Below are 14,500 nucleotides of genomic sequence, written 5' to 3' on the forward strand. Positions count from 1 at the left end.
GCAGCAGCAACTGTGATTAAAGAGAAGGAGAGAGAGGGAGATGTAGATCTAATGGCTGTATTCACCAGCTGTGGTCCAGGAACAGATCCTGAATAAGGCAAGGCAGCAGAATTACAAAGCCACTGAATCTTTCCTTCTGCATCACATCAAGAATTCGCTTTTAAGCCTCCTCCCCAGCCCCAGCCCCAGCCCCAACGCAACTTCCAGTGTCGTATCTTTCAAAACATGCTTTCAGCAGTGATATTTCATTAACGATAAGTCCATTTCTTACAAAAAACACACACAGCGTCAAAAGGTAGAATTTGCATTACAGAGGTGATTAGAATCACTGTCCATTTACAAACACTTTCATTGAAAGTACCCAAATAATCAGTTTTATATAAAAAGAAATCAAAGAATCAACCCCTCCCCCCCTTAAATCCCAACAATAATAATCCTCTGGAAATGTCCACTAAATTAGCACATCTCTTGTTGGCATGCCAGTCTCCACAGTTTAGACTTTTAAGGTTTGCATAGTTAAGACCAATACAGAGAGACATATTTCACACAGCTAAGGGTGCACATTCACACCACTTATCCACAATTCTCAAGTCAGCATCAGCAGCTGAGTGACTTGCATTTATCACTTCTACAACCCTTCAGACTTCTACCACCATTATATAACTCATCCTCACAAGAACCCTGTGAGGTAGGTCACAACCCTTCCCATTTGTTTGTGGCTGCAAGATGGTGAGCTGCCTTAGAGTGAAAGATTAAGCCCACTCAGGATGAAGACAGATGTAACATTTAAGAGCGGCGGTGTCAGTATAGAAGTGCCCTCCTATGGGCAGTGTGAACACACGTCTTTCTGTCCCAGAATGACCTCTGAAAAGCCAAGTTTGTATATTTGGTTTGGTTTAGTTCTGAACATAGGCAAAGCTACTTATGGAGAGCACCTACTGGCTAGCACCTGTGTTGTCACCAATATACTTCTCTGGAGTAGTCATTCCCACTGTTCTTACTTCATTTTTTGTAAGCTGTAGAATGAATACAGATAGGTCTAAACATATGTACCACTTTAAAATGAGGCAAGCTTATAAGCTTGGATCACAGTGCCGGGGAAGGATCTGCTACAGCCATGGTTAAAACGTCAGCCTTCATCCCAGTGAATTTTCATCATTCACCTGCAGTTCTACTGCTATATAGTATTTGGATTATGTAGTATTCTACAACATATGCATTTGGGATTGTTTATCACTGATATCTGGGTGGTTTATTGCTTCTGCTTATATTCAGGTTTTACATTGGTTATTTATATGTGAATTTCATTACTAATTTATTCTTCTTGTCATTCATTCTTTATTCCATTAACTGAATATTTTGTATGTCTTATTGAGGGATCTCTTTCTTTTGGTTTATCACTGCATGCAAATGGTACCCTGTACAAACTCCAGCATCTCCACCTACGACTGAGAAAGACCTTGACTAAGACCCCAGGGAGCTGCTGCCTGTGAGACAATACAGCAGCAGACAGATTATACTGAGGTATCTCTCTCTCATTCTCACTCAGTATAAGGCATCTTCCAATATTCCATTGGCTATAGGGGCATTTTGTGTGAGTAGTCAGGCTACAGACCACTATAGGCAGATTTTAGGATCATGGCTGTACAAGGTCTAACAAGACATGACGTTTGAATAATGGATATGATCTGATTGGGTATAATATGTGTATTAATAGTGTTCCTGACTTGGCAGTTTTTCACAGAATCCACTGCAGCTACTTGCAGAGGGCTTGCAGTTCACAGTCACTGTTTATTTACACACAGTGTCCTAGGATTCACACTCAAAGGGTGGAATTCAATGCAGCACTAAGGTCTAAACCTACCTAAGAACTGCCTGATGGGAGGTTTTTGGCATGAAAGTGGAGAGAGTCTTCCAAGGCACAAAATAATTATCCAGTGAGTACTCACAAATATTTATAAAAACAAACATAAAAGGAACATGGCAGTCCTGTATAAGGAGGGGCATCAACGACGCCATCACCTGTGCGTTCTTGTACTTTCTGTGGATCTAATTCAGTGCCCAAATTTGAAGGGGGAGCGCTCCTCCCGCAACAAGGTTGTTCTGTTCATAATTTGCTCATTGAGTTTAGAGTGACGTTCTGCACATCCACCAGCAGGGTCGTGTTTTCTGAATGGATGTTGGCCCAGTCAGGAAAGCTGCCCAGCTGAAAGATGCTCGTGGCCCAAGTGTTGATAGCCAGACTCAGAAACAAAACTCCCATCAGATTCATAAGCAGACCCGTCCTTGCCTGTGGAAGAAACCCATGAGGGGTGAAACGATTTAGAGATCATGATGATCTGTGGCATCATAGAGCCCAACCCACTGTGTGATGCAGAAAACACAGCGCTTTCCAAAGTGGCTGTCCAAAGACTTCTGGGGAGGGAGAATCACAAGCCTTCTAAGTAATCGGTTCCATTGTTGAACTGTCAAGAAGTTTCTCCGAACAAGCCTCTTCCCTCCTGTAAATTCATTAGAGCTAAACCTGCCTTCTGGGTGAATGGTTTTGTATAATGGAGAACAATGCATTGGGGTTTACAAATCACTCCTTTTTAAAGAAAGAGAGAGCCTGCTTCAAAGGGAAGCTGGTAAAGCTGCAAAGGAGATTTTGACAGGTGGGTGTCCCCCCTACCTGTCTTTGACCGTTTAACTAAATTATAAATGTGCATTCTATCTCTTCTAAGGTAGTATGTTGCAATTTCTTCCAACCTTCCTTTGTCTAGGCCTCTTCCTGAATGAAAAACCATCAGTAAAATTGTTCTAAGCATGTTTGGACAAATAATTCATACCTAGTCAGAGAAGTCAAGAAAATTCTAGTGCTGGAATTTCATGCTGTTTCAAAGTCTGATAACAGGACAGAAATGTAACCAATGAGCATATGAGTGTACTACACATTTTAGGTAAGAGTAAGTGAGAAGATGTAAGTTCTTCTGCAATATCTGGTAGTGATCTGCTTGGAAAAATTTCATTTGGAATAATTGGTAAATTCCTGTTTTCCATCTCTTTTTAAACAAGGCTTTGGTTAGTTCATACCCTCAAGCCCTGGAAACTTGAAAACAAATGAAGAGTGACAGGAGCCAGGGGTGAGACTGCAATTACTTGTTAGTTCTCTGCTGGAATCATGTTCTTTGAATAGAATAAATATAGAAGCTTGCCAACAAACACGAGGATTAACTTTTCCATTGTCAGCCCTCACATTCGTGAGCAAACCTTATTGAACCTTAAAAATTGAAAATTTCGTTCACACCTAATTCCCAATTTCTTCTGTAGTACTGAAAAACTGCTATGGGTGCTTCCAGGCGGGTGTTTATTGTGGCATCAGTGCTCCTCATGGATGTAAGTTTATTGCAGTGTCCAAATGATGTCATTGGCATCAAAATGCCAGCCTGAATCTCACCCCACCTCCGAAAAAAACTGGAATTACTCTTTCCAGGTGAAATCCATTATGGGTTATTTGTTTAGTTATTTACCAAGCCTGTTGACAGGGTCCTGTTGGCAATATCTCACCTAACCATTTACAATGTTAAGCCCCAGTTTGAAAGTACCCTTGGTCTTAGACACATATGAGTGTTGGCACTTTGCTGCTGAATAGGCTCCTACTTAGGCCTGCACTGAATGTTCGTCACAGCGAAACATTCAGGGTTTTGTTTTGTTCTTTTTTTCAGGGTGCGAGAAGAAATTCTCCCAAAGTTCAGGGGCAAATTTGGGAAGAACTGGTGGACCATAACCCCTGGTCTGTTGTGCTTTAAAATCCAAGGCACTGCCCTCACTGTAGATTGAGCTGAGAGATTGGTAGCCTGGCTGCCATTTTGTAAACAAAGTTGAGAGGACGTGGATAGCGAACTAAGTGACGGAATTTGCCCCTTCTCACTTCCTCTCAGCTCCACTTTCAAAATGTTGTCAGGCAGCTGAACTTGCTAATGCCACCCACCCACAGCTAAGCAATTCCTGCAGAAACAAACAAACAAACCTAAATTTTAGTAATATTCTGCCCACATTTTGGAAAGGAATGAAGACCTTGTGAAAGTGGTGGCAGGGATGTGTTCTTCATCCAGTGTGCTTCTACAGTTGACCAGACATAATTTGGTGCTAACTTACTGCTGGAAGACCCAACAGTAATTTACTGTGACTGCAGCAGGAATAAACAGTTTGATGTTTTGATGACGTCCATCCTCCTGGGCACAAATAGTTGGATAGGGCATGCCACATTAGATATGCCATCACTTGCGTGAATGCAAGTAAGGTGCATGCCTTTTTATTATGTAAATAGCAGCCAAAGGGAAACCAGAACCCGACTGAAGCTGCTGTTTGCATCTCAAGTGATGCCTCCATTGGAACCAATGGGAGCTTCCCCTGAAATACAAATAGCTGCTCCTGAGAGGGGCTGTTTTGTGGAAGTTTGGCGGGGGGGGAGAGTTGAACACCCTTTCCTCACCTCCATGGCCTTCTCCTGCTCTAGATAATTAAGCTATTGATCGTGATTACTATGTAAAATTACTTACCATATCTTTAACCAGTAAGTGCCCAGAAGCAAAGGCAATTGAATTTGGGGGTGTAGAGACCGGAAGCATGAAAGCAAATGAGCACCCTATGGTTCCTGGTATCATTAAGTAGAGGGGATGCACTTTCAGACGAATGGCCTTAAAAAAAAACAAAAGGGTGCGTGCATTATGATTTATTAGCTGAACTGTAAGCATCTCATGAGATTCTTGAAAAGACTGCAAAGAAGTTTTTGTGTGATCATAGTTTCTTCTGAAAGCTTCCACTAGATTTGGCATGGGAAACCTTTGTCCCTCCAGATGTTGCTAAACTACAGCTCCCATCAACCCTTCCCATTAGTCATGATTGCTGGGGCGGATGGTAGTTGCAGTTCATCTGGAAGGACAAAGGTTTCCCAACACCTGCTCTAGATGATCCTGGTAGAACATCGCTGGACCAGGAATGAGGAGCCTGCATCTTTTTCAATGTTGCTGGACTACAACTCCCATCATCCCTGATTATTGGCGATGATAGCTGAGGCTGATGGGAACTAGTGTCCAAGAACAACTTAAGGTCCGCAGTGTGGGAGTAATAAAAGGCTAGGGAGGAGTAAAGAAGCTGTGAGCTCCTCTCCAGCAAGCTGCATGTTTGTGTGGTCCCAGTAAACCAGAGTTTGGTTTATCGTGTTGTGTGAAACAGGCCACTGGAGATTTGTTTTCCATCATCACACACACACACACACACACACAGAGAGAGAGAGAGAGAGAGAGAGAGAGAGAGAGAGAGAGAGAGAGAGCCTTCTTGAAATAGGCACAAGGAGTCTTATTTCTGGCTATCTGAATATGGGGAATTGTGGACGGAAGCCCAATCATAACACAAAATCCTATTCAGCTGAGTCCAGAAGTTTCCTCAGGCAGAATAAGCAGGTCAGAAGAGGGCATGTTGTTCACTGAGAATAGTACATGTGAAGTCTGTGGGTTCAAAAGCTGGCTGTCCGCCTTGAGTTGTCAGCCTAGTAATATTTTTCAGAAGTAAAGCTGAAAAGTACTTTTGAGTGTCCCACTAGTTACTCCACATGGAGTTGTTGTTAATGAGGGACAGAACGCAGAAGAGAAACCAAATGTACACCGCCTTGAGATCTTCGAGTGAAGGGTGGGATGTAATAATGATGATGATGATATAGGCCAACCTTCCTCCTACCACCCAAGATTAGGGTGAGCCATGTGTTCAACTTGCTAAGGAGTACCTCATATCTAAAGAGTTATTTAAAGAGTCTTCTACTCAAAGGTGTCCTCTATTTGAAGAGCTGTGCTGCCCAAGTCCAGTTCAAAGAACCATAAGAAGAAAGAGCAAGAGGAGTCTTGAAGTTGCCCATTAGCACTTGGATAGCAGACAGAACAGGCGTGCTGGTCACCCAGGTCAAATCTTCCCCGCTATGGTGAGATTAATTTCTATTTACATTATAATAATTTATGTCTAAATCTGCATCTATACATATAAATCAACATATATAAATTACCTATATATAGTTCTCTCTCTCTCTCTCAATAGCAGCAATGGCCACTCTACCCTTAACTTAGTATGCTTGGTTGTTTGGCCGTAATAATAAACATTCACATTCATACCTTTAACTTAACCCCTTGGTTGAAAGGTATGCATATGCCCCTTACCAGTTCTGCCAGGACAGGCAGGAAGATTATGATTGTGGCTGTATTACTTGCAAATTCTGTGAATAACGCGATCACTGCTGTAATGAGAATAACAGCTACAGCAGGAGGGAGGTTCTCCAGAGGGTCAAGCTGGCCTCCAATCCAGACAGACAAGCCAGACTCCTATAGCAGGGTAGAAAAATTATGTGTTTGTTAAATTTAAAGCCCACCCATCCTCTTAAAGGAGCCCAGGGCAGCAAATACACCATAGTTAAAACAACATGATTTAAAAATAAAACAACGACATACTAAAAACAAACATATAAAAACAATCACAGTTTGCACAAGTGATTCTATGATGGCTGATTCTTTCCTGTGTTTTTCAGCTCTCGTCATGAGATGATAACTCAGGAACAGATCATTTCACTTGCAATTGAAATTTAGCCTCCCCCCAGGTGCCATTTTAATACCCAAACTACCACATATATGCTCCATACATGGCAAAATCTTCCTTAGCACTGGCAGTATGGTACCAATGGTCAAGCTATCACAGCATAGGAGAGCTTTCTCTACAGTAGTTTTGTCATCTTGTATGAGCTGTGGGACATTTGTCCTCTTAAAACACAAATGAAATGAAAGCCAACTCCCATGACCATTTTTGAAGCTGAACATTCACCACAAGATGACTTTCTCTTCAAATGCTATGTGGTGAATTTGGCCTTGTGAGGATACTAAGATTATGGCCACATCCTGGAAAACCCTGGTTTTGCAATGTTTCCTAGGATGACAAAATGTGAAAACACTACTTGGCCACTTTAGCATGTGAAAATGAGCAGGAAAACCAACTCACCACATCTGAAAGTATTGCTTGCTTTAGCACTTAGGCCCGAACTACACATTACATTAAATGCAGTAGTCGTCTGTGGGACTTATCTGATCTTCTGTCAATAGCAGTGCAGTGCAAACAGGCTGGTGGGATTAGCTCTAGTCTTGATTAAAATCACCCCCAACAAGCTATCATTTACCACAGGAAGAAACCTCCACTTGGGTTGAAGTAGGCCACAACATTTTAAGTAGACTTTGGCGAAGGCATTGGGTATGTATCTGACATCAAACAGCCCACCAGCTGGCAGGTGAGAGTGCTGAGCTGGCCCTAGGTTGAGTGTCGCCCTATGATGTAGGTCAAATCATATTTCGGGTCCGCTGCCACAACCTCACCTCCAGGCAGCCTCCTGATAGGCTCGTTTGAAAATGGTCCCCGGTCAGCTGACCCATGGCCATGGTGGGAAGAAGCAAGCATTCCCTCAACGACCATTGATGTAAAATGGCTCTGGGCCACACTGCAGCCATGCTGAGCCCACAAACCATCACTTCTCAAGATTTCCAGGTAAGCGGCCATTATCCAGAACATTGTGTATGTGTGTAAGAATGGTTAAAAAAAGAGAGCTGGTCATGCTCCGTATTAGTCACACACATGAATGCAAACATGCATGCAAAGTGGCATGTAGCCTGTTCTGCAGTAATCAAGCGTCATGAATTGCAATGATGCTGTCATGGAGCCAAAGTCTGGAGCAGCTCAGCAATAAAACTGAGACCTGAAACCTGGTTTCAGAGAAGTTAACTCTTTAATTCAAAGAAACCAACATAGCACAGGTCTTGCCCCAAGGAGACAGTTGCGACGACTGAAGCTCCCTGCGTTCTCACCGCTCTTGAAAACTCCTCCCCCAGCTCCTTCCCCAGGAACCTAAGGCTCCTTCACCTTAGCTCTCTTTGCTCTGCCCTCTTCATTCCTCTCAGTGTTCTGGGAGACCAGTGAGGAGGGGAGCTGGTCACAGCAGGAGGGGGAGGCCCCCTGGCTTCTTCAGCAGCCTGACCCCACTGCTCTCCAGCCTCTGCTTCAGCTTCAGATCCTGGACTGCCCTCTGCCCCAGCCTCTTCCTGCTCACTAAACCCTGTTGCCTCTTCAGCTTCTGTTGCCTCCTCCTCCCAGTCTGCTCTCCCCCTCTTCTCCCTCTGACCACTCATTGTTGTCCCACCAACAATCCCCTGGCTTTGAGCCTTCTTCCCCTGGGGGTTCCCTTGGGGGTTCCCCAGCTAGTGCCTCCCACCACTCCTCTGCATCCAGCCAGTCCATGACAGGTGCCCTAAAAAACAACAACAACCCAGTCCCTTTAGAAAAGAAGGAAAGTGGTGCATTATTTTTTTTTTACAGGCTGCATTCTAACAACATACCTCACATCCTTTTGCCATGGCAAAACCTCCTCCAAGCAATAGGATTATATTCCATGGTACACTTTCTTGGGCTTTTCTCCAAGTCAGCAAGGGCTGGTTCTCTGTGTTCGGTGCTAGACAAAGAGGTTTGTGAACATAGAGAGAGATTAGCAAACTTTGTGATCACAGCCTAAGGCAGGGAGGGGGAAGCAGTGGCCCACCAGACGTTGTGGGACTCCAAGTCCCATCAGACCCAGCCAGCAAGGGGAATGGTTAGGGATGATGGGAGCTGTAGTCCAGCAACATTTGGACATCCCCCTCCCCCTTTCATTTGCACTTTGGATCTAAGTTAACTGCAACGTTAATTTTCTACTCGCAGCTCAAAGATTGTGAGATGTATGGTAAAGGAAAACCCAGATCTCATCCATAAAAGGTCATAAAAGGGTTTTTTTGCAAAGCAAGGTACCCTATTTCACAAGAGAGGCCTTATTAACACATGAAGGCTGAACAAGAGATAGCTTCCACTTTTCTCTCTTAACCCTTCATAGAGCTATTCCTTGCAATTGCTCAAGTCCTGATATGGTGTGCTTTTGTTGAACAGCAAGCAAGTCACATAGTCTTCCAGGTTTTTAACTTCGTCTCTGTACCAATGTTCCAGATGTCTGTGAGCACACTGGTTTATTTCATACCATGAAGCACTTCACAGGCAGAAAAGATACCACCAGGGACGTATAGATGGGAGGCAGATGGTGTTTGGTTAAGCAGGGAGAGAATCTCCCAATCAGCACCAGAAAAGGATGAATATCTGTGTCCCTTTTCTAAAAAGAAAAGGGGATGAGTATTTTAATGCTTGGTTGGGACCCATTGGGACATCAGCAGCCAGCAGATGAGTCTTATTCCTCTGCTCTCTTCCTTGTAAGATTGTTCTCTAAGCTCCTCTATGGGTGAGTCATTCAGGAAATGATGACCTAGTGACCCTGTACCTAGTGCTTGTTGAAGGCTAGTTTTATAGTCAGTTCTACAGAAAGCAGAAGAACTGGGTCAAAGGGTTTCAAAAGCCAGAAGCTTACCTTTCAAGTCAAACCACCATTTAAGGGACGGCTTTTTCGATGGGAAGAAGAACAATATTGTCACTATTGTGACTCCAGTAACAGCATCGGTGACAAACCTAAGAGGGAGGGAGGGAGAATTTCAAGAATAAGTGTTGGAAGAGAAGAAACATTTGTCAAAGGAGACCAAGGTCAGTGACTTTGCTTGCAGATGTCTCAGACTCAATTCCTGGAATCACCAGGGAGTGCTAAGAATTACTCTGGGCTCGTCCACAATTCTACTCCTCCCATGCCTAGAAAACACAGCTCCTAACAGCTTTCCACTTGTCCCAAGCTTTCTAGGTGATGAGTGATGTTGCCTTTGCCCACTGCCTTCCCCCAGAAGACTTGCTCTTTAGTGCTAAATCGGAACAAACAGCAATCTGCAGAAGGCCCAATTGCCATTGGTTCCGATTCAGTGCTAAACCGTAGGTTTCCTCCGGAGGAAGCAGTGGGTCAGATGGAAGTGTGGATGCAACTCTCTGTGTCTGAAACCCTGGAGAGCCACCACAAATCAATGTGGACAATACTGAGCTTGATGGACCAATGGTCTGACTCAGTGCAAAAGTCGTATGTACACATTAGTGGCTTAAACCATTCTAGAGGTTGATTCCCCCACTATGTTTCAAGTCATATTTACACATGACTGTATGCACCAGAGAAAGAGCAGGGGTGTCTTCACCCAAGGCACATAACCTGTTCAGTTTCTGCTGTCATCTGCACATGCGCTCCCAAATGTACACACCTCAGCTTAACTGTGATGTGAATGTGGCCTTGAGTTCTCCATTTGGATTGAAGCTGGTTTGTGGGGAAATGCACGGAACAGCAGTATTTTTCAAGAAACTACAGGGTAGCTCTGCATCTTGGGTAATATGATGCAAATTCAGAAAAACAGAGGTGGGAGCACACCAAAGCCAGTCTAAACGGCAATGTGTACACAGCCTGAGGCAGCTTCTATGTCCCTATCTATCTTCAGATACACTCACAATTTGTAAATCTGTTTTTAATCTGTGAGTTACAATCCTAAACTAGGCAACTGTTCTACTAGAAAACTAACTGTAAGCCTTGAAAATGCAACCTGAAGAGAGAAGCAAGAGAAAGCACATGTCTCTTAGGAAGGTTAACCAGCTTCAATTTGACTATTGATAACTGATGGATTGACTACTGATCAAAGAGGCCCACAACCACAACCATCTCCCAAGGTTAGGGGACTGGGAATACTATGTCTGCCCCAGGCAAAAAAGAAAATCTGAGAGAATCCCTTGAGATGAACATTTAAATGAAACATCAATGCTGGTGGGGGGAGTTTTGTGCGGAAGGCGGGATGGAGAACAAAGGCCTGACAGAAATATACAGAAATAAATTTCTTACCCTGGTGTGAACAAGCTTGCCCAGCCTGGGATGAACTTAGGGTCTCTGGAGAATAGCAGGATTGCGAATAAGCAGAAAAGTACAAATACTGCCTGTTCAGCAAACCTGTAGAGGAAGGAAATGCAGCGAGTCATTGTAATGAAGACATCATTTCCCCCAATCTTGCCTGAGGATGAGCTCAACTGTGACCAGTAGGTGGAAATCTGAGGAAGGCTAGCAGTGTTGCGCAGAAAAGATCAAAAGGGAATTTTGATTGTTTCAGAACAAAATGCAGAAGTGGCCTTGGGCTAGATACACATTTCCAAAATTAAAATATAACCCAAGAGGCAGCACATTTTCTATTGCTAAAGTTCATAGAGGGGAATTGTAAAAGATACATAGGAGAAGATATTTGTGTTTCAACATATCTCCACAGGCATTTGGGTTAACAACTTGGGCCTCCCATGTTATAACTAGTAAATCATGCAATAAGAAGAAACACATGGTTGCTCAACTTGATTGTGTGGTGTGTGTTTTTTACAACGATGAATGTAATAGAAAGCAGAAGAGTGATCATTTGTGGGAGGTTTCAAGATTCAATGACCACAGACTTTAGCCCATTTCAGGCGCTCTCTCTCTCTCACACACACACACACAGAGAGAGAGAGAGAGAGAGAGAGAGAGAGAGAGAGAGAGAGAGAGAGAGAGAGGCAGGGACAGAGCCTGCCCCCTTCCCTGGCTGCCTTAGTTGTGTGTGTGTGTGTGTGTGTGTGTGTGTGTGTGTGTGTGTGTATGAGACATTCTAACCACAAACAGAAAATCATGAAACAATAATTTGAAATCTCAATTTTTGGAAGTTGAGGACGGAATAGGATGAGAAAGATACCTTATAATGGGGCATCATTAAATTGTACTCTTCTCTTCCTGGTTTTACATAACAAGAGAAGGTTAGGAACCAAATTACAAAACGAAACATTAGATTTAAGGAACAAGAGATACATAAACCATTTGGAAGAAATCTGGAGTTGCTAATCAAATTGGTCACGGCTGGTTTAATAGACTTTCTGTGCTCTTAGAATGGAAAAAAGGGCCTTTGATTCTTACAATGATATTTCGCAGGTTGCTGGTTTATAGTGACATGAATGCTTCAGTGGACACTAATCTTTCATAATATCCACCAACGGTGAAAAGTGCTTTCCCCCCAGATATGTTCAGGTTCACCCGATTTCTTTATTTTGCAATAGTTACGTGATGCTTAAAAAAATAATAATACAGCAGTTTGCAAGGGGGGGGAGAGAATGCAACCTTTGTAACTGATAAAACAGAAGAACAAAATCAACAACTAAAATCAGCCTGCAGCAGTTTTATCAGATAATAGTCTCAAAGACTATCAGATGAGTTTTTGTTACTTTTCTAAAAGTAGCCAATGATAGTAGCCAAGCATGCCGCCTCCCAGAGGGGTTGGGGCAACTGGTAAGAAGGTCCTATTCTGAAGGTCCACGACTGGATAATTAATTGATGGAACTATGAGCAGGATCTGTTTAGCAGCTCTCAAAGGGCAGGGAAGAGAGGATGCTCTGCTTGTACTCCACACTCAGATTGTCTAGGGCAAGTGTGGGGAATCTATAGCCCCCCAGATATTGTTTAGCTACAGCTCCCATCCGCCCTAGCAAGGACAACTTTATTAAGGCATAAGCTTTTGTGGACCAGTAAACTTGTCAGCATCTTAAAAAGCAGAGACATCACCTTGCCAACAAAGGTCCATATAGTTAAAGCTATGGTTTTCCCAGTAGTGATGTACAGAAGTGAGAGCTGGACCATAAAGAAGGCTGATCGCCGAAGAATTGATGCTTTTGAATTATGGTGCTGGAGGAGACTCTTGAGAGTCCCATGGACTGCAAAAAGATCAAACCTATCCATTCTTAAGGAAATCAGCCCTGAGTGCTCACTGGAAGGACAGATTGTGAAGCTGAGGCTCCAATACTTTGGGCACCTCATGAGAAGAGAAGACTCCCTGGAAAAGACCCTGATGTTGGGAAAGATGGAGGGCACAAGGAGAAGGGGACGACAGAGGACGAGATGGTTGGACAGTGTTCTCGAAGCTACCAACATGAGTTTGACCAAACTGCGGGAGGCAGTGGAAGACAGGAGTGCCTGGCGTGCTCTGGTCCATGGGGTCACGAAGAGTCGGACACGACTAAACAACTAAACAACAACAAAACTTGTCATAGAGATGAACGCTAGTCCATGAAGACTTACGACACAATACATCTGTCAGTTTTTAGGCTGCCACAAGACTATGGTGATTGACAGGACAGACTGGTCAGCAGTAAACAGTGTTCACATCAGTGAACACAACAAACGGTTTCACTGATGCTAGCAAGGAGACTTAACTAGGTCTACAGCATCCGGTTATTTGTGAGTGCTCAAATACAGTAACAGCTAATGAAAGTGCCATTTTAAGAAATGGTTAGCACCGACTATATCTGAAAAAGAAAGGACTGGTTAACACTAAATGATTTAGCCCATAAAGATTTCAACAGCCATTTAATTAGAAATGCATTATTTAAAGTCTGGAGCAAGTACAAATCAAGACTGGAGCCAATGATACCATGGTGGCTCTCACCTCTAGAAACCCATGCCATGGAAAAACTAAACATGAACAAGGAATGGGCAACATATAGAGATTTGATAATGGAAGATCAAGGTAAATTAAGAATAAGACCATATGAAGAAATAAGGCATTATGTCTCCGACAGATGGCAAGATATACAATTTGGAAGTATCTTTAATTCGGACTCGAAGAAAGGCTTCGCTAAAGAGAATTCATTAATGTATGAAACACTATTTAAAAAAAAAATACTATCTAAAATGTATAACCTTTTGCTAGATCTGGACCTGACTGACGAGGAAGTGAAAGAGACAATGATTACATGGGCGCAAGACTTTGGCCATACAATATATTTAGAGCAATGGGAGAAACTTTGGCAGGAAAATATAAAATTTACCGCCTGTAGTACAATAAAAGAAAAATTCATCAAAATGTTCTACAGGTGGTATTTAACACTAGTCAAATTAGCAAAAATTAGCAATCCCCACGGAGAGCCTCAAGGTCCATAAATAACAACACCCTTGTGGTCCCAGGCCCTAAGGAAGTTAGATTGGCTTCAACCAGAGCCAGGGCCTTTTCAACTCTGGCTCTGGCCTGGTGGAACGCTCTGCCTCATGAGACCAGGGCCCTGCAGGATCTGATTTCTTTCCACAGGGCCTGTAAGACAGAGTTGTTCCGCCTGGCCTTTGGCTTGGAGCCAATTTGATTCCCTCCCTCCCTCCCTCTCTTTCTTTTTTCTTTTCCTTCTCCTCCTGCGACGAGGCTACATTTTAATATTTTAATGTTCCATTATTTTAATTTTTTTTATTTTTGTTTTTAAGTTGTAATCATTCATCTTGTTTTTATTCTTGCTTGTAAGCCGCTCTGAGCCCGGCCTTGGCTGGGTTGGGCGGGGTATAAATAAAAAATTATTATTATTATTATTATTAAAAATCTATAAACTGAAATCCAGCCTATGCTGGAAATGCAACAAGGAAGCTGGAACAACAATGCATATGTGGTGGAGTTGCACCCCAATTAAGTACTTCTGGGGAGAAATACATGAGGAGTTGAAAAAAATGCTTAAAATCCTA

At 43.0% G+C, this 14,500-nt stretch overlaps 1 protein-coding gene across 2 annotated transcripts in view; it reads right to left on the bottom strand.

The window, feature by feature from the left end:
- Positions 1 to 1,297: 1,297 nt before the first annotated feature.
- The window catches only part of SLC13A3 (solute carrier family 13 member 3), a 46,664-nt gene continuing 33,461 nt past the window's right edge, over positions 1,298 to 14,500 (bottom strand). For both annotated transcript variants that reach the window (XM_053394153.1, XM_053394152.1), the window contains exons 8-13: positions 10,838 to 10,942; positions 9,449 to 9,546; positions 8,400 to 8,512; positions 6,189 to 6,350; positions 4,542 to 4,679; positions 1,298 to 2,290 (exon numbers count right to left, since the gene is read on the bottom strand). In XM_053394153.1, the coding sequence (XP_053250128.1) occupies positions 2,108 to 2,290; positions 4,542 to 4,679; positions 6,189 to 6,350; positions 8,400 to 8,512; positions 9,449 to 9,546; positions 10,838 to 10,942 (799 nt within the window). In that variant the 3' untranslated portion in view covers positions 1,298 to 2,107. The remainder of the gene's footprint in view (positions 2,291 to 4,541; positions 4,680 to 6,188; positions 6,351 to 8,399; positions 8,513 to 9,448; positions 9,547 to 10,837; positions 10,943 to 14,500) is intronic.

The sequence above is a fragment of the Podarcis raffonei genome, chromosome 6, assembly GCF_027172205.1.
Source record: "Podarcis raffonei isolate rPodRaf1 chromosome 6, rPodRaf1.pri, whole genome shotgun sequence".
Classification (NCBI taxonomy): domain Eukaryota; kingdom Metazoa; phylum Chordata; class Lepidosauria; order Squamata; family Lacertidae; genus Podarcis; species Podarcis raffonei.